This window comes from Chelonoidis abingdonii, chromosome 22, assembly GCF_003597395.2.
Source record: "Chelonoidis abingdonii isolate Lonesome George chromosome 22, CheloAbing_2.0, whole genome shotgun sequence".
NCBI classification, from domain to species: domain Eukaryota; kingdom Metazoa; phylum Chordata; order Testudines; family Testudinidae; genus Chelonoidis; species Chelonoidis abingdonii.
This window is the reverse complement of record NC_133790.1, coordinates 13979298-14007208: the sequence shown is the minus strand read 5'-3', so window position 1 is coordinate 14007208 and position 27911 is coordinate 13979298. Positions and strand designations below refer to the sequence as shown.

The 27911-nt window shown below is 38.4% G+C and overlaps 1 protein-coding gene across 11 annotated transcripts in view; it reads right to left on the bottom strand.

Annotated features, from left to right (window-relative positions):
- Positions 1-27339, bottom strand: part of EP400 (E1A binding protein p400) — a 65792-nt gene extending 38453 nt beyond the window's left edge. For 7 of the 11 annotated variants that reach the window (XM_075059947.1, XM_075059944.1, XM_075059948.1 and 4 more), the window contains exons 1-22: positions 27199-27263; positions 24397-25746; positions 22110-22220; positions 17829-17916; positions 17328-17435; positions 16226-16614; positions 15591-15893; positions 14656-14841; positions 12721-12861; positions 12532-12610; positions 12219-12270; positions 11482-11540; positions 10251-10340; positions 9091-9198; positions 8137-8330; positions 7395-7572; positions 5881-6017; positions 5210-5379; positions 4187-4361; positions 3209-3345; positions 1834-2020; positions 512-678 (exon numbers count right to left, since the gene is read on the bottom strand). In XM_075059947.1, the coding sequence (XP_074916048.1) occupies positions 512-678; positions 1834-2020; positions 3209-3345; positions 4187-4361; positions 5210-5379; positions 5881-6017; positions 7395-7572; positions 8137-8330; positions 9091-9198; positions 10251-10340; positions 11482-11540; positions 12219-12270; positions 12532-12610; positions 12721-12861; positions 14656-14841; positions 15591-15893; positions 16226-16614; positions 17328-17435; positions 17829-17916; positions 22110-22220; positions 24397-25716 (4379 nt within the window). In that variant the 5' untranslated portion in view covers positions 25717-25746; positions 27199-27263. Of the gene's footprint in view, positions 1-511; positions 679-1833; positions 2021-3208; positions 3346-4186; positions 4362-5209; positions 5380-5880; positions 6018-7394; positions 7573-8136; positions 8331-9090; positions 9199-10250; positions 10341-11481; positions 11541-12218; positions 12271-12531; positions 12611-12720; positions 12862-14655; positions 14842-15590; positions 15894-16225; positions 16615-17327; positions 17436-17828; positions 17917-22109; positions 22221-24396; positions 25747-26328; positions 26464-27198 lie in introns of all 11 variants that reach the window. The other 4 variants (XM_075059942.1, XM_032805959.2, XM_075059946.1 and 1 more) reach the window with 4 other exon arrangements.
- Between the last annotated feature and the right edge of the window lie 572 nt (positions 27340-27911).

The following is a 27911-nucleotide window of genomic DNA, read 5'->3' as shown; positions in this document are numbered from 1 at the left end:
CTGACTTCTTGTAGCTAAATTAGCCCCCATCATATTGTATGTATAGTTGGGGTTACTTTTTCCAATGTGCATTACTTTACATTTATCCACATTAAATTTCATTTGCCATTTTGTTGCCCAGTCACTTAGCTGTCATGTCATAACGATGTTTGGTTGATCTAGAGCCCAAGTCTGCTAAACTAACTCCCCTATTATCAGTTTATAGCACCCTAAATGTGCTTTACTAAACCAAAATCCTAGTTTTGAGGGCAAACAAGCTGAAATCGTGCCATACAACACTAACAAAATACAGAGTATCATGTGTTCTGACGAATGTAATGCATTACCGGAAGGGATCTTAAAATCTAACGTTAAGTTTCATGGGTAACATTTTGAAAATACAATGAACTTATAAACTAGATACAGGTAGAACTCAGTGACAGATGACTTCAGAGAAGTTTAAGATGAACTGCATTCCTTTTTTAAAATTCTAGCTCAACGCAAGACCATTTTCATATGAAGTTGAGTGTACCTGCTTGGTTTGAGCTTCACTGGGTTGGGTCTGGCTGGATGATGAGGGGAGCTGTAAATCTCTTCAATAAGCTTTCTGGTCACCTTTTGTTTTGGCAGCACTTGTGCTTCGTAGTGAGTCATTTTATTTTCTACCCCAATCAGATCAAAAAGACACATGTCTGTATCCTAGGGTTATTGTGAAACAATAAAGTTTACAAGTCAGCACATAAAAATGATAAAGTTCAACATAAATGATACAGAATAACTGGACTCTCATCGTTTGGCTGTTCAAAGTAAAAACAACATTGCTGGCTTCTCTCATTTACAGCATATATTTCAGGGGAGGGAGGGAGAAGAGGGGCAGAGAAATCAGGATTTTTTTTACCTAATAAAAGTTAAACTGAAAATGCCAAATCTCCAGGTATTTTTTTGGCTATAACTACAGTTGACAGTCCCATCTTTAGTGTTAAATTGGCCAGGAGAGGAATTAAATGGCTAGAGTTAGGGAAATTAGGACTTAGATAAAACAGAGTTGCAGTTTTCCTGATATTTCAAATACCATCAACTGAGCTAAATACCAGCAAATACAGTTTGTAAATATAAAATCAGACTACAGGGCATACACAGATTTTTAACAGTGTGGAAAAAATGTTCAACTGTCTTTTCAACATGCCCATCATTACGTAGGCTTAGTACATACGCTTTAAAGACAGCAACAAACCCAGCCAAAGGGACAATGCCTTCACATTTAGCCTGCTTTCTTAAGGTGAAGAGGTTGTTTTTCCTTGTTCATCTAGAGCGACACTACTTCTTTGTCAGTAAGCCATCCCAAACATCACTATTTATGCTAACACAAGAACAAGAGTGCATTGAATCAGAAAGTTCTCACCCTTGTGTTAAAAAAAGAAAGTCATACTGTCCCCTTGGCTATTATAAATCCTGAAAGCAGGAAAATGAATTGGAACCTTGTAATTAAATATACTGCCACAGCCTATCCAGATTTTCTTCTCATTTAAGAGTGTATTTTTGGGCATAGGAAAGCTCCTGAAGACAAGAAATACAAAACAGTGATGCAAAATGAAGCCAATTTTTCTTCGGACAGCTGGAACATGAATGTAAACTTATTACTCCACCATTTCTTAAAACTCATACAGCAGGGAGAAAGAGAAATGTAGTAAATGTGTTCAGTTAAGGTGGCGGACTCTGAATAGCAAATTCATTCCACTTACAATCTATTGTTGGACTTGCAGCACAGTCCCATGAATGAGAGGCTGATGCTGTGTTCACTAACCACCAACATTCTGCAAGGACGATTTTTAAACAGTTCACTTTTTCACTCACCTCCCAAAGATCCCGTTCCAGTGCTTTTAGTACCAAAGACGCAGTTTCATATTCTAGTGCCTCTGATACATACGAGGAGCTGGAAAGCCTGGGATTTATCAGGTCAGGGTGATTACAAATTCTTTGCAGCTGCATCAGAACGTAAAGGACACTGACAAAATGTCCACTTTTAAGAGCATCCTGGGTTCTATCAAATAAAAAAAATATATATATATTGTACATTTCTTAGTTTAAGCATAGTTTTTATAAAGCCTGAAGGAGACATCATTGAACTCATAGGGCTAGAATCTGAATTGTAATGTGTTACATAGCAATCTTAATATATACTTGCATTTTAAATGGAGAGATGTTCCAGGAATATTTAGTATAACACAATATCATTTCAAAATATGTGCATGTGATTTTGGAATTATCATGAAACTGAGGAACGAAGGACACTGCCTAATGTCAGAAACAGTGTGACACTGTTGGCCCGTAAGTCAATCTGGTCCTCAAGCTCCCGCTGGGGAGCTGGACCTGGGGCTTGTCCCGCTCCGGCACTCCAGCCAGGGAGCAGCATTGGAGAACGGTCTGTCTGGCTCCCGGAAGCAGCGACATGGCCCCCACCCTGGCTCCTACGTGTAGGGGCAGCCAGGGGGCTCCGCTCCGCATGCTGCCCCCACCCCAAGCATCACCCCACAGCTCCCATGGGCCGGGAACCGCAGCCAATGGGAGCTGCAGGGGTGATGCCTGTGGACGGGGCAGCGCGCAGCAGAGCTGCCTGGCTGTACCTCTGCGTAGGAGCCGGAGAGGGGATGTGCCACTGCTTCTGGGAGCCACTTGAGGTAAGCACTACCCGGAGCCTACACTCCTGAGCCTCCCCCTGCGCCCCAAACCATAAACCCTCCCGCTCTCCGAACCCCTGGGTCGCAACCCAGAGCACACTCCTACACTCCAAACTCCTCATCCCCAGCCCCACCCCACAGCCCACATCCCCAGCCAGAGCCCTCATCCCCCACTGCCCTAGACCAGAGCCCCCTCCTGCACCCTGAACTCCTCATTTCCAGCCCCATCCTGGAGCTTGCACCCCCAGCTCTGGTGGCTTTGTGCTTTGAAGAAGCATCCACAGAGGATAAGAATTATTCCGAAACAGTTTTTAACTGACCATCATTGATTTTAGGCTTCCAGAGGTAAATGGTTGCTTTTTTCAAAGCCCATCGTATCATTTGGCTCTAACGTTAGTAGTTTCAGGGTAGTTATGTCGTATTCTTTGGTCATGATGAAAAGATTAGGAAAAATATTAAATGCAACCACCTAGGACATAAGTAGTTTTTTAATCTCCTTATCCAAAGAGTAGAATCATAACAGTTTTTACTTTGCTATTTGAATTTCTTACCCTGGCTGCAATATGACATCTTCATACATAGCCTTTTGTCGATTAGAAAGACGACACTTTAGCACATGTTCATATTTTTTTGTTAGTTGCTTTTCAACATCTCTCTTTGATCTTCGCAAAATAAATGGTTGAATCATCTGAAAAATTTCATAATATATTAAATAATCTTCCTTCACATTAAAGATACGTTGACAACTTGAAGCTAAGATTACCAGATATAATGAACACACAAACAGCAATTATGTAGCCATTTGTGTATAATGCAATTATGCTACTACAAAACTGGCTGCAAAATTGCTGCTTGTTGGTTTTTTAAAATTTTTGCATAAAGGTGCTCCAAAATCTAAGCTTTTGGTTTTGTTTTGCTTTTTGTTAAAGACGCTTTTAGCCTGTATTGGGTTGGGGGAGAAAGGGAGACACATGAATCAAAACCCACCCTAGAAGCTGTAAAATGAATGTAAATCAACCCTCCCCCGAGTCTGAAACAGCAGCTTTGAGAGAGGTGTGAACTGCTTGTATTCATAATAAAGAGATGCTGAAGATTGCTAATTTTTTCAGTGATTATCATTTTAGCAGACACTTCCAGCTTCTCCCCCAACAATTTGTAAAATGCCCTTCTCTCAGTATAAAACTCTGTGGCACACATTGAAAATTTGTGCACATCATATAAAAAGCCAAATTTAACATGCAAATCTTTCTTACGATCTTACTAATGCCTGTACTGGATTCCCAGGAGCAGGTGGCTTGGGAAGATCCCTGCTGCATAAATTCTGGGCTTCAGACTTTAGGCCCAGTGTTCCACATAAGACACAATGCTTTGATCATGGTATAACCACAATGATTATAGGAGGAATTCCTGTATCAGCTGATCCAAATGTTAAGAAAAGGCAGAGAATTCATCAATCTGAACCCTCCATGCCTGAGTCAACTGTGTTTTGGATACTGAAGTAAAAACGAGAAAATAATTATATGACATACTCTGTGTAATCTTATAACAAGTTTATGACAATAATCCTGATTCTCCTCATTGGCTGCCTTCACTGGGAAATCTAGATAAGATCTGGAAATTCCTGGAATTAGAAAATGCACCATGGTCCACAACTCCATCAAAGTGTTATGCAAAGGTGTGTCTATCAGGAGCAAACGATGCTGACTGTGAACAACAAGAAAAAGAAACTCAGTAATGAGGTTCAACAGTTAAGTAGTTTTTAATAAAATAATGAGACACTTATCTGAACACTCTGGGTTATCTGACAAATACTTAAAACACAATAAATAAATTAAAAAAAAAAAACCAGCAACCCCATAGCATACAATACCACCAAGTAACCACAATAAACCAAATTAACACAAAAATAAAACTAACTCTACATTTTCCCTAAACATTGCATCCAACAATATTTGCTTCTTCAGTAAATAATCAGTTTGCCTGAAAGTCACAGCCATAATGGTTAAGACATAATGCTAATTATTAAATCGGAAATTAAAGACAAAATGAGTGTGTTATATTAACATTTAGGACAGTTATCTTTATAGTTATAACATTAAATTACAGAGCTTCCTATCTGCTTGAGTGTTTTAATAAAAAATTTAAAAAAAAATGTTTTATTAACTTAAGCCTTCTGACACACTCACTGGAACTTTCATGCAAAATTTTTGAATCATCCAAAATCAAGCAGTTATTCATCAAACTAGTTTCTCATTTCTACAATATTAAAAAAAAAATTGTAGGAAATATTTCTGCTTGAGCAAGTCAAGGTCCAGAACAGAGGAGCTATACCGCTATTGAGCTGCTACCATTTGGTGCTGAGCAGGTCTCTGAACCTTGAATGCACAAGTAAAGGGAACTCTACAGTGTGCAACTAACTAACTATCCAAGTAAGAACCGAGGCAGATAGAAAAATTAGTTCTACATAATTCTGGAACAGAATTCTTGAATTTGTGAACAGAAAAACTGATCTAAAGGCAACACGAAGGCAAAATTGTTGATATGCTCCACACCTTCGGAGATTGAAGAGTGCCTCCCAGTGCTTCTCAGTCATGTTTTTAATTTGCTGCATTTCATCTATGACTAGGTACTTCCATCGCATTTTCACGAAGGCATGGTTGCCTTTAAACAGTTGTTTGTACGAAGTGATACATACATTAAAGCTGTTGGGTTCCATCCATTCCTACAAAAAACAAAATGAATAATGATCCATACAGGCAATCTCCAACTGTTAATACTAGTAGGATAGAAAAGTGATGGCAGAATTCCAGTGATTATGATTACATGCTATCCACTTTACAGCTATTTAAAAAATACATCCCAAATAATTTATAAGCTAATCCTGGTCTTCAAACTACAAACTAAAGGGTACAACAGACTGCCTTCTCCCTTCTAGGAATGGGCTGATAGTGCAGCTGGCGACTGGCCTGAGGCACTTCAAATGCTGAAGGTACCAGGAAGGGTGCTGCATGTATTGTTCAATACTTAGGACACCTGATTGCTTCACTTGCATTTTCAAAGAAACTTATGGATAAGAAGCTCTTGGTAAATGCAAGAAGCCCACATTACACTATTTCATCGTTCACTTCTTGTTATAGCTCAACAAGAACAAGCTACATATATCTGTGTACCTAAACAGTGATCAAGTCTCATCATTAAAAATAAACTCTGCAAAATAGAATACCTGTCTCTTTGCTTTAAGTTCTCTTTGACTGCCAAAGTACAGAAGAATTTTCAATCCAGGACACCAACGTTTCAATTCAAGCTCCCACTTCAGTATGTTACAACTTCGTACAACAACAAGATGAGGACCCCAATTACCTACAGGAGGAAAAATACAGTAGAGGACAATACAGACATGGGATAAATATTGAAAACTCATTTTCTCCCTTCTGCTTTTCAAGTTAAAAACTGTATGTACTGAATTCATTGTGTGAGCCAATAGTAATGTTCTTATTGTAGTCCTGTATTAACAACTGTTAACTAGTCTGACAAAATACAAAACTGTAATTCAAGGTTGCAGTTCTGTAACTGCAATCGTTTATCAGTGGTTGAGTGAACTGAGTCATTTGTTTGTTATATAATATTGGTTTGGTTTTTTTTAAAATACTGTTAAACTGGAGATTTTTTTAAAAATTTGGCCCCCAAAATCTAAGGCAGGGGAATGTTAGATTGAGCAGCAGGCTGTCAACTGCTAAAATTGTCCACTTAAAACACGAAGGCACGTGAATGTCATATTACAATATAAATAGGTTTTTACTAAAATAATTGTCCTTGTCCATATGCTACCAAAGTCTGATTTGAACCCATAGAATCAAAGAGATTATGATGTAAGACTGAATCTCTGTTTCTCTCTCTCTCTCATTTTGTTCAGAGTACATTTATTTGTCAGCTTCTGGTGTTGCTGGCAGCTGGCTCCTATCCCCTCCTCATCCCCTTTATCAACAGCAGCAAATCTAATCTAATACCTGAGCCACCTTCAGTATATCTGAATAGTGCGTTTTGCTGCTAGAACACTAGGTGTGCTGCATATACAGTTCTGCCCTGATGAACTCAACAGTTTTTCAACTGGGACGTGTCAGTACATCTTAAAACAAAAAACACAGATTATAATTGGAAAAACCCAGATTGCAGCTATATTAGAAATGACTTGTACAGATCTGAGGCATGCCGTCAGCACGTGTCAGATGCAGTCTCTGGGAAGTTTGCATCCTTTTTGGTTTGTAAGTTATGCATTAAAGTACAGATAACAGTTTGCAGCTCTGCAGCACCTTTCATCAGGCATCAAAAGAGCTTTATAAATACCTCATCCTTCACCACTTCTGGAGATAAATACTACCTCTTGCAAACCACAGCAAACAAAGACACAGATTTTAAAGGAAGCCAGGAAACAACAATCCCTTATATAACGTAATGCAGCTTATTATCAAACACTGATGAGTGTTTTGAGAGTCTTGACCATTTCTTAACCAAAAGGAGATAGTTTAAGAGTGCTTAAGAATAGCACTTCTAGTAGCTACTCAAGAAGTGACTAAAACTACCAGCTTTTTGCCAATATTCTTAAAAGGAATCACCACAATTGTCGGCAAAGTTTCAAGAAATTTGCACAATAGCTGTAAAGAAGCAAAAGAGTGATTTATAATGGTAGTGCCAGTATACCTTAAATTAAAGTTGCATGAAACAGCAGAATTAGCTTACCTTCATTACTAGCCAAGTGTGCAAAAAAGGCAATGACTTGCACAGTTTTGCCAAGCCCAGCCTCATCTGCCAGAATACCATTCAAATTCTTTTTATATAGTTTTGCTAACCAGTCCAGCCCAATCTTCTGATACTCTCTGAGAGTCCCACACAATAAAGATGGAGTATTATATTTTACCTGTGCCAAAAGAATATATGTATTTATGTTGCTGCTTTTGATCAAAGGTTTGAGTATGATTAAGTTCAAGGAAGCAAGTAAACAAACATTGCCTTCTCTAACGACTCAATTATGAAGATATTTTACTATTCATTGATTGTTAAAAAAATAAAATCTATTAAAAATGGTGCAAAATTTGTTGAGGAAACAGCAACCCTACTTGCTTTCTACTTCTAGCATTCCTTTTAGAAGATCCTGACCCACTCATAATTAATTAGGCCTCACAACACTCTCTATGAAGTACTATACACTTTTACAGATGAAGAAACTGAATAATGAGGAATTAAGTGAATTGCCTAAGACCAAGATCGAGTCATTGGAAGAATGGGGAATGGAATCCCAATACTTTCAATTCCTATTTCCCTCATTAAGTCACGGTACAAGGCTGCATCCAATATTACGTTAGCTAAAAGGCAAACAACAAAAGACATTCCTTTATGTAGTATTTAGAGTTTTAAAGCTACACTTTTAAAAAATAATCTTTATGCACAAACACAAGCTGTAATGGAAAATGAGAAGCTTTACCGCGGTCAAGATACGAGCACTCCCTTTAGGTAACAGTGCTTCCGCAGCTGCAGCAACTTCTGTTATGTCTTTTGTGTATTTCTTCACAGCATTTGTTCTTTCTACACCCTTATGTTGATCAATGCTGAGAAGTGAATCTATGAGTACCACTTCCTTCTGAAGGCTTTCCTGGTCTCCTGTATGGTCTTCCAATTCTACATAAGATGTAAGTTGATGATTATTTTACACACAGACATAAAACATCAGAAGTTACTAAATTGTTTTAACTGTTTCTATTATCTTCTATTTAGCCTAGCTAAAATGAAAATCAAGTTAAGCACATGCCATGTTCTAAACACTCACATTAACTAGCTTGTAGGGGCCATTGGCACAGAAATACATTTTTATACTTCCTCTAAGAAATCCTCTGGCATTTCCCAATTTCTTAAAACTGAACCCAGAATGCATAATTCTGTGACCAATGATATCTATGACACATAATGATAAGAAAAGTAACCACTCTGCATGCAACTGTATATATTTCATTTATAAGCTTTTCTATGGCTACCCTCACTATAGTTTCTGACCATCTTCAAATGTTACTAGATCTATCCACACAACATTCCTGTTAGGCAGGTTAGGAAGTATTATCCTCATTTTACACATTGGGAACTGATATACAGAGATTAAATGCTTTGTGCAAGACCATAAAGAAAATATTCTGCAGTGCCTGGAATATAACCCACAGTTCCCAAGCACCTTTCCAGATCTTTAACCACAAGACAATTCCTCCTTTCATCCAATCCCATAGACACCAGTACTGTACTTTTTATTAATTTCAGATGTGACTTACTTTATATTTGTTCTCCCATAGCATGAATCATCTTGATAAAATGAGCCCACTGAACAATCAATTGATTTCAAAATGAATGTTAGTAGTTTCTTCTAACAAAAATAAAATAAAAATAAATTTACCTTCTTCACTGGTGTCCTCTTTGTTGTCAGGTTTATGCTGGGGCCAGTGAAAATTCTCTGAAAAGGCACCTTCATACATCTTTACTAAGTCCTCCAAAGGCAATTCAGCTGAAGGTTTTTAAAGAACAAATACAAGGATATTAGTACTAAAAACTAGCAGTTATCAATAACATTACTTTTTAATAAGTAAGGATACTTTGATATATGTTGTAATCCACACAGTACTCAATTGAGAAATTGACTTTAAAGATAATTAACAGATGGAGGAAAAGAGACATTTTTAAAGTCAGTAGGCTCAACCCAGAAGGTTCTTACCACAATACAAACCCACTATATAATCTGATAAACAGTTACTGCTTAGGAGAATCACAGCACTAAAAAACAGCAGGCTTGTTAGATATCAAAACTGAAGTACATTGGAAATCTCTGTGGGGTACTTTGGACAGCAGCGACATGCACCTGCTCTGAATAGTTTTACAAAAGGGAGGTGGTTACTGGCACAGTGTCCTCTGGAAAGGCCCCTTTCCCTCTGATGCTTAGCTTGTCAAGATCTGAAATAGACCAAAAGCTGCTAGCCTTCCAGACTTGCTAAAAAGCTATTCTGATTGAGCAGGCACTGGTGAAGAGCCCAGGCAATTGAGACTGGTGGAATTTCTATCTAATGGGAAAGTGCTGTGGAGGGTTTTTAGCACCATTGCTCAGATGACCAGTGATCATGGTAGTTGGGAAGAAGGAGAAGTGCTGCCACGTTAGTCAATTTTTAATTTCCATCTCCAATGTGCTTGTGTTTTCAGTGTATATCAAGGGCACTTGGAGATTTGGATGAAACCCTTTTAGTGTAGAGTTTGTCTAGGAGCAACATCTAAATAAGAACATTTACACAAACTCTTCTTCAAACCAAATACTCAAGAATTAGCTAATCATTATACATACCACTCCATAAACACTAACATACATTACAGTCCACTATTAAAAACAACAAAAAACACACACAGGAATACAAACTATACATGATTTGAAAGTTGAATGCATTGAGAAAAACATTCATTTGATGGCTACCATATTTGTAAAACATAGTAACTGCTATACATTTTCACATTTTACTCCAAACCCCACCAATATGTAGCAAACTTGTGTCCACAGGCAATCCACATACCTACCTTCTTTGGCTAAGTTAGAAAGTTCGGTTTGATGGTTTATATTTCCTTCTTTAGCCTCCTGCTCTTCAATTGTCTCCTCTTCATCTTCAACTATCACCAAAATACACATTTATAAAGGAAGCTTCGTTAAACAAACTATAAAAAAATCAGAATATGACTGATAGATCTGCCAGTTTAAGCCTGCTTTGGAGATTGTTCCCAAGTCAAAGGCATTGGATATCACAGTGGAATTTTGCAAGAGAGAACAGTCATTAAGCTAGCCTCGTCTCGGTGTAATTGCTGAACTTTGGATAGTGGTCATACAGATTGCAGCATCTCCATTCCTTCATATCTGTGATCTACTGAGGTGTACAGGTTCATAAGATAACTCACCAGCTCAAGAAGCTATACAAGTCACTATTCAGGTATCTCTGAATCTCACTATAACCGGATATCACTGAGAACCTTAGCAGGATTCCAAAAAGGATTAGGTATTTATATGAACAAGAATATCCAGAATTACGATACTACCTTCTTTTTAACAAAAGAGGTTTGGAAAGGATAGAATCCTTCATGCTTCACGGCATAAGTCAACCTTGAACTTTTGAGTGTTAGTAGGAAACTCTCCCTGGGGCCAGGTTATCCCACAACTGCTGGAGTTTTTTCTCTCAAGCAGTTTGTATGCTGTCAAACCGGATATTGAACTAGATGAACCACTAGTCTGATCCAGTATAGCAATTGCCCTGGAGGCTAGGAAGAGGAGGAGGAGATAAAATTATAATCAGATATACTGACCCAGGAGAGAAGATTTTCTTCCACTCCCAAGTTCTAGCAATACCAGCATCCATGCTTCTAAAAAGGTCTCTTTATTAATATTATTTTGTTCTTAAAGTGAAAACTGTAACTCAATTCAGCTGGTATTTTTACAAATAAGGAGCAGACGATGGAAGAAGCCAATACCACAAAATGTTTATTCATCTCTTTCCTTGGGCATTTAGGGAGAGATTGGGTATAATAGGTAACAAGAGTGAAATCTTGGTAATAAAACCTCACTGAAGTACCTTCCCTCACTCTGCTATTTAATCTTTGCTGCAAAGTGGATAAGGCTGGCAAGTATGTTGCAAAAATGCAGGGTATCTGGATCAGCAGATTGAAAATTAGTGTTCATTTTTTAAATATATAGAATACATACCCACACTTCCAAAGACAAATGCACCAAGCACTGTAGACAGAATTTTAAAAAGCGACTAACCTTCCTCATCAGTTAAGGATGTGCTTGCCTTTCTTTTCCTTCCAGATGACACTGAACCCTAGCATTAAATAATTTAAATGTTCAAACCCACAGAATATAAAGCCAATACATAAACAAGACTTCTAGAACAGGAGGAGGCTAAATCTCCATTCAGTTCCTCTTTAAATCTAGCTATCCATACTATATTTGTATAATAAGTTGACCAAAGTCAATCAAAGGCATCCACATGAGTGGAATTCCACTGATGTCAATGGGACTCTATGCAGATATAAAGGTCCAGATGCAGACATCACTTTGTAGGATCAGAGCCTGTATGTGTAACTGGGTAAATAATACATCCTTTAAAAACGTCCAAACATCTTTTTCGTCCCTAAAAACTAGAATGGCTACTTCAAAGCCCTTATAAGTACCTGGATAAACATTAACTCTCTTTTCAAAAAGGTATTATATTATCAATCTCACACACACAAAATTCAGAACATTCAAAAGTCAAAGGTTTATGGTGCCTAACAACATACTGTGTTTTTCCCCCGCACCCACAATGATGAATTGTTTAAGGCCAAAAATTCAGAATTAAACTTCCAAAAATCTGTTTAGTGTCAGTTTGTGTGTTAGTCTAAAAGAGCAGATTTAATGTTTATTTGAAACAGACAAAAAAAAGGGGGTTATTTCATAAGAAGCAGTAAAATTTAGAATAAATCTGAGACTCTAAGTTACAAGTAAAAAAGAGACTTATCACCTCACTTTCTTTTTCCAATGAAATGTCTTCTGTAGGTTTTGTATCTTTCCCTGAAAAATTATTACAGACATCCAACAGTCACTCAGCAACTTTGTGTTTCTTATGTTAACATTTAATTGCATTCATGAGAAAAAAACATCAAGATAAATAAGGTCTAACAGTAAAACACGATAAATACCATGATTCACAATTTGGATTTCTACTGTCAAAAAGATGAGACCTCATACTTGAGTAAGTAGACGAAATATGTAAAAACTGTACTGTAGGCCATGAATTTATACCCCAGTTTTAATAAACTGAAACAAAATTACCTTTATTTGAACTTTTCCTTAAATTCAATGCTTTTTTCCTTTTCTCTTGAAATTCAATTTGCAGTTTTATTTCAACAACCTAATATATAAAATTGCAACAAAAATGTGATTAGAGCCTCTAGATTTTAAAAAGACTTTAAAACAATCTTGCAGTCACAATTTTTTTTTTTAAGGAAGTGGACAGTTTACCTGTTCAATATTTGACCAGAAGTATTCTATTTCTCTAGCAATTGAGGCAGCAATGCGCCTTAACTTGTTTTGTTCCTCTTTTCTGGCTCTCTCTTCATTAAGTTTCTTTTCCTCATGGTAGCGAGCCACAGTTCTCACCATCTAATAAAAACCATTAGATTCTGAATGAGGTTGCCTCAAAATATTCATCACCATATTTCTTAAAATTAGACTTTTTACCTATCAACCAGATGTTAACTGTAGCATAGTTTCAGTGCATCTATGGTGTAATTAATCTTCAATATTTCTATAATCTTTCTATGTCAGAAAAGTAACTGGTATGAAATTAAAAAAGACAGACAAGTCTACTAGATTATGGTTTTATTTACATTAAGGCTACTTTACTAATGCAAAATTAAGTCCTAATGGGTTATTGGAATAATTTATAAGATGTATTTTAGAATTTCCTAGTGAAATAAGTATTTCAAATATAAACAAAAATAATTTAAAATTTGTGAACGACAAGGTAAGTGATGCACTGCATTAGGATATCGCCTGTAAGGAGAAGGGATCTGAATTCACAACAATTTAAAATACAGACTAGGAAATGACATACTGAATTAAACCAGTGTCCTTAATAATCCTATATCTTGACCCCAAAAGAGGCCAGCACTAGATACTTCAAAGGAAAGTTCAAGAATCAACACAATGGATAATCAAGGAATAACATTCCCTGACAGGAAGTTTCTTCCTTTCCCCAGACACTGAGGTTATATCTAACACAGCAAAGAAAAATTCGCAGTTGGCCCCTGCCAGCCAACTTGGGATCACAGAGCTTGGGCTCTGGGGCTGTTTCACTGCTGTGTAGACTTCTGGGGTAGGAGGACCCCAGAGCTCAGGCTCCAGCCCAAGCCCAGAAGTCTACTCAGCAACGAAACATCCTTGTAGCATGAGCACAAGTTGGCAGGCACCAGCCAGCCACAGGTTTTCTTTGATGTGTACACACACGCTAAGTGGTTGGTTTATGTACTGAGGTGTTAAGGGTTACAGTCCTTTAAAAAGAGGGGGAAAAAAAAAAAAAAGCACTTACCAAATGGTCACAATTTTGGATGTTCTCTTCTATACAAGTGTCTAATTCTTTTTTTCTTTTTTTTTTTCTTTAACTTTTACTAAATGCTTCTACTCAAAAATATCTTCTGACAGCATGTTCTAAAGGCTGACGCATACTTTTAAAAAATATATATAACTAATGCATTTCCTTATCAGTTTCAAATTTATCTTTCAGTATCGACAATTCCCTTACTTTTGTATTATGAGTACAGATAAACAGTAGTACCTGTTTTACCTACTCTGTACTATTTATTATTTTATACCCTTCATTCTGGTTCCCTCTCATTAATCTCCTAACTAAATTAAAAGCGTTGTCACTCTTCTCATATAGAAACCTCTTCATGCCTCATTTTCATTGCCTGTCTCTGAATTCCTTCAATTTCTGCCATTTTTTATGAGATGGGTTGATCAGAACTGAACAAAGTATTAACCACCCAAAAGAATACGTATATCTATTTGTAATAAAAGTGCTATATATTTTTTTTGGATGGGAAGGAGCAGCTGATGTGAGACACATGCACTATGGCCACAATTTTCAAACTTGCCTAACGTTAGGATTCTAAATCCTTACTCATGCACCTAAATGAGTGGTCTGATTTTCAGAACTGTTGAGAACGCAGCATTTGCCATTAAAGTCAATGGTAGATGCTAGGTGCTCAACACTTCTGAAAATCAGGCCAGTTATTTAGGTGGAATGTCAATACTTTACACTCCTGGCACTCCCTTCCATCTAAAAACATAAGTATTTTACTATAACTACACAAAATATGTGTTTCAATAACATTGTTACAAAGATGGCTGACAGCAAGACCAGTTATTTCTCTTTAAAAACATATTTCAAAGTACCTTCTTAGCAGTAACCAACTTCCACCTTCTCTCTTGAGCAAAATCAGTTGCCATCCATTGCATTTCTTCTAGCAGATAATCCCAGTGAGATTTGGGTCTCGGGGCCTCCTGGAGTTTGGGCAATCGTCTCAGGGACCACAAGCCTTCCTTCCTCAGCTCTGCTATTCGTTGATGGATTTGATTTTCCTACAAAAAACAGCAGCAAAAATAAATCCCTCCACAAATACGTCACATACAAATACATTTCAATGATAGATACCTCTGTCCGGCTGCAGCTATGATAGTGGCTGAATAAAAAAAATTGTTTTATAAAGTCCCAATATCATAAACAAATTTTACATTTAAATTTACTGCTACACCATGGGAAACAAATCAAGTCTGTACATAGCACTGAAGTGCCAAAATTAACAGACTAAATGAGATTCAACTGTAATAAGAATTACAATTGTACAAGACAGACAGAGACTTTGTACGAAAGCATAGCAATCAACTTACAAGACCTATGGAAACTACACTGAACGATCCTTTTTTACTGAAATCAGAGCTTTACTATATAAGGAAAATATAGGAAAGGATAAGACTACTTCACTACAAATCCTCCTCAGCTGTTAGGAGAAACAAAATCTACAAGGGTCCTGTTAAAGAGGCAAATGACCTGGCTCAATTTTACCAGAAAAGTTATCGTACCACAACAGTACATCTTGAGGGATCAGGTGTGATCAATATTATGGAAATACAAAAAAGAAAAATGCATGTAGCCAAGGAGACTGCTTTCATTAGCAATTTTATCTCCAGCTTCTTTGGAAGTGCATAAAATAGAACCACCAAAAAATGCGAGAAATAAGAATTGGAATTCTCCTGTGTGTATCAACAGCTCAACAATGTAACCTTTCTTCATGTTAGTGGTCTTTAGGTTCTGAAAGAAAATATCTTACCAGTTTTACTTGCTCAGCAAGCTTGTCTTGAGAGCTATCCTGCGGTAACACTGCTGCAGTCTGAGCTGGGCTCTGTGTTTTAGGTCCTGTAGTTACGGCTAAGCCTGGGGGTTTTGATGCAATAGGAGACAGTGACTTGTTAGTTGCTGGAGAGGTTCTGTTTGTCTGTACTGGATACGAAGAAAGCGGTGCTGTGCCTGAGAGAGCTGCTGGTGGAATAGAGGAGGTAAGTGGCAATGAATTTGCCGTAAGACGCTGAGAAGTTTGGGCAGCATCTGCAGATGGTCGTGTCAGCGTCACAGTCTGTGGAGAGATAAGGAACTTTATAATCAGATACTATCTAACACTGCATTTCAGAAAAATGTGTTAGCTGGCCAAATGCTGACCTAACCTTAATCCACTAGAAAATGTTTTCACTCCTCAGCCATATACTACATTTAAAATGCTTTACAAATGCTTTACTCAACAAGCTACATCTACATGTTTATTTTGTCTTGTAGAGTTTAAAAATTTCAGCCATTTAACATCTGTCACATATTTATAAGAACAGACTGCTGTCATTCTCCCAGTTATTGCAACAAGAGTTGTTTTAGAAGTAAGCTTTTCATATTAGGCAAACATTTATATTTATATACCTGTTGCTGTACTGCAGCTTGCGGCTGGGATACTTGTGTTGGTGTCTGTCCTTGTATATGCAGTGCTGGCTGTACCTGCTGTTGAAGTGGTGTTGGCAGCTGGCTATGTGGAGCAGAAGTGATGGGTACATTTTGGGGCTGGGTCTTCACCTGAATCTGGGGCTGGGCTGGAGACTCTACTATCTGTGGCTGTTGCTGTGAAAGCTGCAATGCAGCGGGGAGAGACGTTATGGGGACATTAGCAGGTTGCAGCCTTCCCGGCAGTTGAGGTGGAGGAGTGTGTAAACTTGCTGCATTCTGCACAGGAGGACCTTTGGATGGGTCATACTGCTGCTGGCTTTGTTTCTGTCCAGTGAGCTGTACTGCTTGAGGAGTTGGAGGCATTCCACCTGCAAAGCAAGAGGAAATCAGCACAGATTAATTTTAAGTGTCAGTGTTTTTTACTACTTTAACCAGAAAACGGTTAGACAGCCAACATGTTTTGACTTGTTACTTACTTGGTGATAAGATACCATCACTTTGAAAATACATCACAATCACAAAAATAAATCACCATTACAAGAAACAATCTATCATTCAAAGGAATCGAACTAGCAATTTTTGAATAAGAATCAAATACAATAAAATGCATTGTCTTTACTAAATTGTCTTCTGGATTTCCTAATTGTTTTTTCAACTATTTATGAATTAGCAGGCGCTCAAAAGTTATTGAATGTTGTATATGGAGGATGCTGTACATTAACACACTTAGACCAAAAATGACCGTCAGTGAACTAACACCAGCAATGAAGTACAAATGACATTTATCACATATATGGCAAAGTAGGAGCTACTATTTTCACAAACCCTTGGTTTAGATCCAGAGCTCCTAAGCTAACCATTTTGCACCAGCACTTGCAACATACTTCCATGCCCACATGCACCACTGGAGCACATCACTCAGCTCCTTAAACAAACCAGGCATTGCATACCAAGAATTAATTTACAAGGAGAAGTCTATGGTGGAACTAGGATCTCAGAAGACCAGGAGCCTAAGTTTCTAGTCCCATTACTTACATCTCCATGTTAAATTAATTTGCAAATTGGCATGTGGTGACAGTACCTTGTGCCGTTGGCATTAGCTGTTGTAGAGGAACTCCTGAAGCCACACCAGGATGCTGAAAAACCATCCCATGACGGCCCACTTCAATTCGTGGTCTCTTAGACGAATCTGTGATATTCAAATTCCATTTATGGCATGGTATAATGGAATGGTTTCAGTTTACAAAGCAAAAGTACTACACATGGTTTCAACATTAGCTCAGAAAGCTACAACTCTACTACACATGTGCAGCATTCATGAGGAATATGCTCCAAGGGCAGAGTTCCTTTATATTTCAAGGTGGCGAACTTCACCTTCCTCAGCCAAATGACAGATTTGTTAGTATTTCTACATTTACCAAATCCAGTCCCATTTGTTGTAGGTGGAACACACTGCACCATACCAGTCACAACAAATAGGCCAAAGGATCTACCAATTGCCAGAGTGAGGCAAAGCTACATTTCAATAATTATGCAGTAATTTTCCTTCCAAATAAAATTAAATTGTTGAAGAAGAACATACCTGCTGGAGTAAGTGCTTGCTGTCTCTTAAAAGCTTCAATTTCTATGGTATTCACAGTCCCCGTTACTGGAGTCCCTGTGTGCGTTTGCTATTAAAAAAAAAATCAAAAATCATAAAAGTTCAGCTACCTCATCAGTTTCCCTTACAACAACACATGACGTTACAGTGAATCCAAAGAAAACCTACTTGTATTATTAGCTCTTCAAAATGATTGTATACTCTAAAAAGTAAGACTTGTTCAGTATCTTCTGGCAATTTTTAAATATTCCTATGACAAAGCTATATAAAGTGACCCTGAGCATCTTTCATTCATCTTTCAAGTATAATCATGTTAACTAAGAAGAGAAAATCAGTTGTGTGTGTTATAAATTTTGTGTTTCAAGGAAAGTGCTATTAAAACTAGGATATGGGGTGGGAGAAGAAATATACTTGGCCACTATTTTTCTGGGTTCCTTTTGCTATTAAGGATTTACATTTATACAAGATCTCTCTCCTTCCGCCATCTGCCTGATGCTGCAATGACGTTACAACAAGGGATATGTCCACACTACCCGCCGAATCAGCGGGTAGCGATCGATCTATTGGGGATCGATTTATTGCATCTCGTCTAGAAGTGATAAATCCATTCCTGAACGCTCTGCCGTTGACTCCGGAACTCCACCAGGGCGAGAGGCGGAAGCGGAGTTGATGGGTGAGCTGCGGCCATTGATCCCGCGAAGTGAGCTGAAGTTGCGTATCTTAGATCGTTCCTGCCCCCACCCCCCAAAGTGTAGACCAGGCCTAAGTGAATGTATCATCACATGGTTATTGCATTAAAAAAAACAGTCGTGTCAAAAACTGAATATTTTACCTCAATACAGAATTAAATATATGGCAAGTCAGATTGGGATAAACAGCCCTTGCATACTACTACTATCAGTAACCAGCAAATATGGTAAAATATAATAAAGACAATTTATTTATTTTTAAAAAAAATTCAGTATGCAGGGCTAACTTTAATTCTGCATATGAATGAAGTTAATTTGGACCTTGAAGAGAGTTTAAGCTTACCAAGAGGCCACCAACATCATTGTGGGCTTCCACGAAGCTGGGGGTTGGCATGCCTCTGGACTGAGCTCCACGAGTCAACTGTTTAACTTGGCCAAAAAATTGCTCAGAATCAAAATGTGGAATAAAAAAATCTCAACCCAGATGCGAATTTCAGCTTCGCTTCTCTGGATCCCAGACCTAAATTTATTTCATGACAGCTTGCTACTAGACATAAGCAGCTGACTACTAGAACACAATGGCACAGCTAGTGAAATGAATATTGGACTTCTGAAGTAAAGCAGGTTGTCTGTATGATCATTTGCACGCTCTTTTGGCCCTCAGCTATTCCACAGCATTGCTGGTGAGTGCTAAAAGTCTAGGAGAGTTTATGGGTGCACAGGTTTTTTGTGCAAATTTCCAAACCAGATTGTTAGGTCTTCACTTTTAGCAACCTTGCTATCACTACGTACTCTATTATGAGATTAATGATGCAAAAATAAAGGTTACCCAAAGAAAGCTCTTAACTGCTTGCTTGCTTTCTTTTTAAAAAGAGGAAATTATGCTAGTCCTTAAAAAGGAATTAATTTACCATTCTGAAGTTCTCTAACTGCACTTGGCTGTTGAAAGTGGCAACAACTACACAAATGCATACTAAGCACTTCCCAAAGGAAGTATCACAACAAATCGTAACACACCTTTTGTCTATCTAAATACATCTATACTGAAGACAGTAATTTCTCAAATGGTACATTTAGTCTATTCACAACTCCAAGGCTCTAAGGGATTCCTCCTTTCTCCTCCCTCCCCTCTTTTTTTTTTTTTTTTTTTTTTTTTTTTTAATAGAAAGCCATACCGTTTAAATAAAGCACAAGAAAGTGAACACAAAGCGATATTGAAATAAATTGCAGGTATCCAAAAATCTTTAGTGATTTATTGTGCAGTATAAACTAACACACACTCACACATATTTTACATGCATAGCATCCCATTGTACTTAAGTACTGTAGCATGTATTCTGCTCAACCTCACATATGAAGACCCTGTCAAGTCTAGGAATAATAGATGGACATTTATGACCACTGGTGGTATGTTTATGGTATTATGATGTTCATTCGAGTTAAGAATTTTTAGGTAAACACGGTGGACACTGCCCAGAACTCTATGGCATATATATGGTCATCCAATATGGTACTCAAATGATTAAGGATTACTTGTCTGCCTTCATTGTTTCCTTTTTAATTCACTACTTTTATTTATATTAACATGCATAATAATGTTATGCCACATTCAATATGAAAAACTTTCAAAGAAGTTTTAGTCACCTGGCCCAAACAGTTAAGTTTGGCAAAGTATGATAAATGTAGATGTGTACGATAGGACTGATTTCAAATAATGTGTTATAATAAACAATGCACACTTTTTATACAACTGTAGAATTGCACAGAATTAACTAACATGTCCAACTCAGACACTATTTGTACCAAATGTCTTTCTGAGCAACAACTTAAGCAACCCTTCTCCTTCAAAGGCCACTCTAAACCCATGTATTTCACCTGCCTTCTATTACCATCTGACTACTCCCAGCTTCGATTTCCAGGTCTATTTGTTTTAGGTTTCTGGACTGATACTTAGTATCTGAATGCCTCCAACTTATTTGCATTATTTTTACTGAATTTAGAACATAAGCTTTTGAGTGCAAACACTATGTTTTATATGAAATGCAACTGTACACCACTAGCACTAGAAAATAAATTGTTCTGAATCTTCTTAAAAATAATGAAAAGTTCTGGGTACTATATGGTTATCAGGCAGGATGTCCACCATAATAATCTTAACTTACTGTACTTACAACTCTCCAAATTCAATGACAGAACTGATCAAGATACCTACTATGTTTCATAAACAGCAACAGAGAGAAGATGTAAGGATGTGAGGTATACTATCGTTTTTCTGCTAAAAGCTCGGTAATAATCATATTACTCACAGCATTTTGTATATTTTTAGTGTGTCTGCCATTTTCATTTTGAAGTAACTTAGTTCCTATGGAAACTATGATGTCATTAGTATGGTCGGAGCTTACTGACATCCACAAGTGCTATATAAAGTCAATTGATAGAATGTTTTCAAATGCATATATTTTAAATGGATTGAACAAAAGAGGATATATGACTAACGTTCAAAAACTTTTCAAACCTACGTAATTACTGGCCACATTAAAAAGCATTGTAAACAAGCACATCTTCGCTAAACAATTTAATTTTTTTTTTAAATTTACATTGTATTAATTATATTTGTGAATACAGTCAATAATACTGTCTTGACTTAAAGCCCCAGGGCAATCTGAATGAAGTTAGTGGAGTTGCACAAGTTGTAAGGTAAGGCGGGATATATAGCCCATCAAGTACAGTCTTCACCAAAATACAAGTGCATAGCATTTGAGCTGAAAGGGAATATTTCAACTACAGAATTAGGTTTTATCCTTTGAGTGCCAATTGCAAGACGGCAACAGCTGGATACACTGAAGTAGGTCTGAAATACCCAGCAGAGAGCAGTGATGTACACACAAGCTAGACTGTGTTAAAAGTGCATCTCCAATGACCCATATAATTAGCTCTCTTTATAGATGTCATTCCTCTCTTTAGATACCTTCTTCAGTGTGCTCCCATCCAAAAACAAACTTCTGTCTAAAATGGGATCCTCTAAACACTTTTATTTTTTCTACCTGATATCCGTGATAAATCTACTGAAAGTGAGGTAACTTATGATGACTCTCATTTTGAAGTTTTTTGGTAAAAAAATGCATCATACAATCTATAGCAAGAAAAGAAAATCTAATACCTTCTGCAGACATATACAAAAACCTTCAACCGATCAAGAAGAAAAGAAAAGAAAAAGAAATTGAAAAGAAATCCACAGTTACAATGCCACATACAGAGAAATCCAAACTACTACTATGCACAATGCACAAATGAACCAAATGCTTTAGGGAAACAAACAAACAAACAAACCAAAGTGAAAAACATTCAAGCTGAAAGTTGATGAAAAAAGCCAGCAACTTTGAGACAAGATAGATTTAACTTCCTCAACACCCAATAAACATTCATGCGTTTCAAGATTTAAAGTTATTTTTGTTTGTTTTAGATGACAACGGATGGGCTCTTGGGAAAATACGAATTCTGCTAAGAAATATCAAATCTGAATGAAGAAAAAAAATCTGGGATGAGACTACATTTTAGAACCATTGAAAAGTACCTGAAACGGTTGCTGCTGGGATGAAAAAGCAGCAGAAACATTTGGAGGAAGCTGGGTTGCTATAGCAACAGGAGTACCAGTCTGCCCATCCTTTCCTGTCACAACCTTTACCTGAGAGAAAATATTTTGGGGGGGGGGGGAGGGGAAAAAAAGGGAGAATCATTTTCTTTTGAAAAGTTCTTAAAACTGATCAACACACTTGTTTTGCACTGTACTGATGGTACCTCACTGAAGAGGGGATTATAACTAAATGACCATCAGTGCACTTTGGTTTGAATATAGACAATTTTTGAAGAGTTCTGTTTCACTTTTAATAGCAGAACAGAGTGAGTGAGGGACAGACTACCTACAGTGACTCTCACCACTGAAAAACTGTCTTAAATCCAGATTAAGTAACCGTGTGGGTTAAATTTCATTATCTCAGTTCCTAGTTGACAACAAATTAGCATGACAGACAGTCTGAACTCAAGAGAGCTGAACATTTATTTAAGCAATGAGCATAGCCACCATTCTCTCTCCCCTATTAATTTCCAAAGTGATCAGCCCTTCCAGGCAAGGGATGAGGTGCATTACTTCAGCAGAAGATGATAAAGAGGGGGGGGGGGGGAAATAAAAGAGAGGAAGACCAAAAATACAAAGAAAGAACATACTCAAAAGGTGCCTTGATTTGCAAAAGCTATCTTAATTTGTTAAAACAGTCAAACAAGTTTATTGGCACCATTTGCAAAATCCTACAATAGTTAAAATGATTACAACTTTCATGAGCAATTAGCTGTTCACATATAACATAAATGTAACTGTCTGTATAAGTTAAATTGTGCCTTAGAACTAAAAAAAGAGTGAGCAAACTTGAACCCAAAAAAACAGAGTAGCAGATCCTCAGCTGGTGTACACTGTCAAAGCTCTAGTGACTTCAGTGGACCTATGTCAATTTATCAGGTGAGGATTTGCCCCTGAATTTGTACAACAGAGCTCAACATACCTGGCCATCTCAGCTAGTGACAAATAAATAGACCAACAAAAACAGGCAATTTGACAATAAATTTCAAACCACAAGGAATAATTCATGGACACTCATTGCAGATTACAAAAAAAAAAAAAAAAAAGACATCCTGTTACCACAATTTAAGTTACTGTGCGCAGAAACAAATTATTTCTTCAAAATTATCAGTTTCTGATCTTAGTCACAGTTAAATTTCTTCTCCCATCAAACATACTAAATGCTACACATTATGCTACAACTTCTGACCCACCTGCAAATTCAAACCAAAGTTGGGGTCACTAGTAATCCTTTAGTTTAAAGGTTCATCAACTTTTCATTGAAGATATATGGAACTGTTATAGAAATTATAAACGTACTTAAGTCTTTTTGAATGGAATCTTTTTGCAAAGTGGCAAATACGTACCCTTCCCTATTTTCAATACATAATTTGTTAAAAGGGTATTTAAGAGTTTCAAGTGGTATCAATTCACTCATTGTGTCAAACATGACATCACAACTACTTGCTAGACAACTGTCAGACTCTGCTCAAGATAGGTTTTGCTTAGGCCACCAAAATGGAAAAGAGGGGATAACGCAGATCAGAATTAAAATGCTCTGATATAACTATACAGGAAAAGTTGCACATTATATTTGGTTCCCATATTTGGTTCAAGTCACTTGACATTATTAAGCATGGAATTTCATTCAAAGAACTTTAATATTTTGTTTAATTAAAAACGTAAACTTTTTTTTTATGCACAAACTATAAATTATTTGGAGAAAAGCCAAGTCTCAAGTTAAGGTTGTTTTTCATCTCATTCTTTTTTTGAATGTAGGTATTACATGATGATAACTTATAAATTAAAATTACTCTATGATATATAATCATTTTTGATAAGTGAACATGCTTCCAGCAGCAATTTCAATCTTCTGTGGGTTTAGGATAGAGTTTAACTATTGGGGAGGGAGGGGGCTTGAATACTGACATGAACTTGATCAGTGAGTAAACAAGTGTATTTTCCTTCAAAGCCCTAATTCTTTTTCCCCTCTATTAAATTACCTCTGTTCTTAAAATATATGCTTCCAATTGCATGCTCAAACCAACCTGCAGTTTTATTCTTCACATAGCAAAACTACAATTCACTCAGAATCGTCATTAAAAAGTCTGCTCTATTACTTGAATCAGAAATAAAATTTAAGGTATTTCTAAGGTATAATTTAAGGTATAATCTAATACTCTAGTATCCAATTGCCACAATTTCATTTAGTACTTTATTCCAAACTATTAAACAATAGATTTCTTACCTCATCATTGATAACCTCAGATTGTTCTTCCTCTTCCTCCTCCTCAAGGTCCAAGTCATTTTGCCTAAGGTATGCTTGTAATGGAACACAGTGTTTCTTCTTAAAAGCTAAGAAGTCCATCATATTCCCTTGAAGATGTTGCAAGAAAAATAGTTCAATCAAGTATTCCTTAAAAGTCTCCCTCAGAATCTCCATCTGTTTGTGGTGATGATCCAAACACTGCTTTCTCATCTGAGCAGCTTCTTGGGTGGCAGGTGGAATCTCCTCCAATTTTTTAGGTTGTTTTTTCACTCCTGTACTCACCGTAGGAGTAAGAGGAAGATTAGACAGACCCTGTGGCATAATGGCTCGTGAAGGGCTTGTAGGAGGGGGTGGTGATGTCATTCCAAAAGCAGGTGGTCCTCCAACTCCAGCTATTAATCCACCAGAAGCCCTATCAAATCCTATGGGTCTGCTCAACTGTTGCCCTTGAAGTGCTTGCTGCTGCTGCATGAGCTGCCCTTGAATAATATTGCTGATTTGCGGTGGCAAGTTAGTAGTTGTAATATGACCTGGGCTAGTCAAAGGTTGCATATTTGCTCCACTAGCTACAGGACTTTGAGGTCCAAGATGATGAATAGTGCCACCAGTCTGTGAATGAGGTTGTGAAAGCCTGCGTTCTCGTACAGTTGCAGGTGCCCCAGAAGATGGAATTTGTACCTGTGCTGTAGTTCCTTGAGCAATTTGTGCAATTCCAGATCCTTCTTGATATACAAAGTGTCCACCATTTGAAGGGCTCAGACTGATCTGTCGCACAAGCAAACTAGCATCTACAAATCCTCTAGTAGGGCTCTGGCTGCACATACCCAAGCCAGAACCTGGAGTGCCCGCCCGAACATTTGGTAGTGACTGCACTGGTACAGGACTGGGTTGCGTAGGGCTTTGAGACTGAACCTGCTGGGGCAACGGTGAAGTAACTTGAATATACGATGGAGATCCATGCTCAAACCTCCTTTGCTGAGGGCTAAACTGAAAATTTGGTGATGCTGGATTTGGTATTGGCAAAGGGGTAAGTGTTATCTGTTGGTTTCCTGATGCTACTGATCCAACATTCTGCAGTGTGATGTTCACATTCTGCCCAGCTACTGGACTTCTACTCATTATAAATTGCTGTATTTGGTAACTGGGGGACTGTGGTGCAGATGGGCTTGCAGAAGGAGCAAATGAAGTTGCAGGGGATTGTGGTAAGTTTGTCTGCTGCTCTTCTCCCTCACTACCTGTGAAGGATCTGGACCTCTGGAGCTGACGCTGAGCATTCTGAGGACCGTTGCCATGGTGCATTTTCACCTTTTTTGTTTTTTAAAGTAAATTCTAAAGAAATACATAAAAACAGAAATTTAGTGAAGGTAAAGGTTTTTGGGGTAACTGAATGTTAGAAGATATACATTTGAGTAAGAATTTAGAAGTTTTTCTGCCTCAAAATTAGGAACACATTCTACCTTTATAGTTAATTGAAACAGTAACCTTCATGCAATTATTCAAAATATGCATGGTCTGAAACACAAACACCACAAATATATTTACTATCTAAACCTCTGATACACTTCTCTAGCCAACTAAGACATTCTGGAATAACCCACAGCAAGATGGTATTACGAGTGATATGTTCCTCTTTTCACCAACAAAGCTGAGATCAAAGTTAAAAAGACTGCTTTCTCCTTCCATTTGCTGTGGAACATCCACAAGAAATGTAGGCTCCATTTTTAAAACATATGTTTTGGTTCAACAACATCTAAAGTGAAAACTGTTCTGGTTTTCAAGTTATTTGGCATTCTAGTGTAGTACAATCTCACTAATGTGCACTGACAGGGAGACCGGAGACCGATCGCCACAGACTGGGGACTGCAAATTAGCAGGAGAATCAAAAGAAAGCTAATATTTTAAAAAACCTACCTTGCTCATTTATTTTGGCAACTCCAGTTCCATTTCTAATACTTCATTGCATATAAATATGTGAGTCTATAGTATGCCATACCTCTTCACTCCCCATTTCTTGTCATGGCTGCTGGCTATTTTAAATCTAAACTCCTAGGAACAAGGAGTTGTTATATTAATTTGTCTGTCAAACACTAATCATGTATGGTAATCTACAAATAACTGAAAATGCATAATCAACCCTTGATAATGAGACCTCATCAGCACACCCCACTATTAACCTCCTGGGTGGAAAGCGGGAAGGGCGATTACCCTTTGAAGTATGTGCATTAGCGGTGCTCCTGTAACATGAATTACTTCGGGCAAGTGAATCCTGATTGGTTAGAACTCCTAATTTTAACAAGTTGCATGCGGCCCCACGCCCGTCCAAAACCCAAGATGTGTTTGTAGAGACCGGTCCTGGATGTCCACGAGCCTCGCAGAGCACGCGAGTGGGTACACACGCCCCCCCCCCCCGCTTCAATCACACCGCTCGCAGCAGCAGCCGCCGCCAGTACAAAGCGGGAGGATGCTGCTCAGCGGGGAGCCATGGGCGGGGTGGGGGGTGAATTTCCCTTTGCACTTAACTCCTAACGGCCACGGCAATTCCCAGTGACCCTCCTCCCCGGTTCCCCGCGGCGGGGCAGGCTCCTGGGTGTCCCCTGCGCTGCGCTGCGCTGCGCGGAGGGGAGCAGAGACCAAGGCCCGCTCCGTAGTCTCCCCCCGCGCGTGGGACGGGTGCCCCGGAGCCAGGGCCCGGTCTCGGGCCTGCTCGGCTCTGCGGACGGAGCAGGGCGGAGGGGAGCCCGGCACCCCCAGCTCCAGCACCCCCGCTGGGAACACACTTACCCCAGGAGCCGGGGCCGCACTTTCCATTCCCTCCTCACAGGAAGCTGGGGACCGTCACCGGCGGGAGGGGGGGGAAGAGACACATCCGCTACGGGCGCTGATAGGAGGCAAACCGCGAATTCCGTTCCTGTACCGACTCCCTCACTGAATATGCGCAATGGCTCGAACCAAGCAGCGGGATTGCGCTGGGGTAAAGGGCAGCGTAGCGGATATGTCCCCCCCTCCCCACCCCCGGTGACGGTCCCCAGCTTCCTAGGAGAGGGGAACGGAAAGTGCGGCCCCGGCTCCTGGGGTAAGTGGGTCCCCGCCGGGGTGCCGAGCTCCCCTCCGCCCTGCTCCGTCGATATTTCGGTATCGCTTTGGGTTCACTTTCTTGTGCTTTATTTAAACGGGTATGGCTTTCTAAAAAAAAAAAAAAGAGGGGAGAAAGGAGGAATCCCTTAGAGCCTTGGAGGTGTGAATAGACTAAAGGTACCATTTGAGAAATTACTGGCTTCAGTGTAGATGTATTTAGATAGACAAAAGGTGTGTTACGATTTGCTGTGATAAATCCTTTGGGAAGTGCTTAGTATGCATTTGTGTAGTTGTTGTCACTGGCAACAGCCAAGTGCAGTTAGAGAACTTCAGAATGGTAAATTAATTCCTTTTTAAGGACTAGCATAATTTCCTCTTTTTAAAAAGAAAGCAAGCAAGCAGTTAAGAGCTTTCTTTGG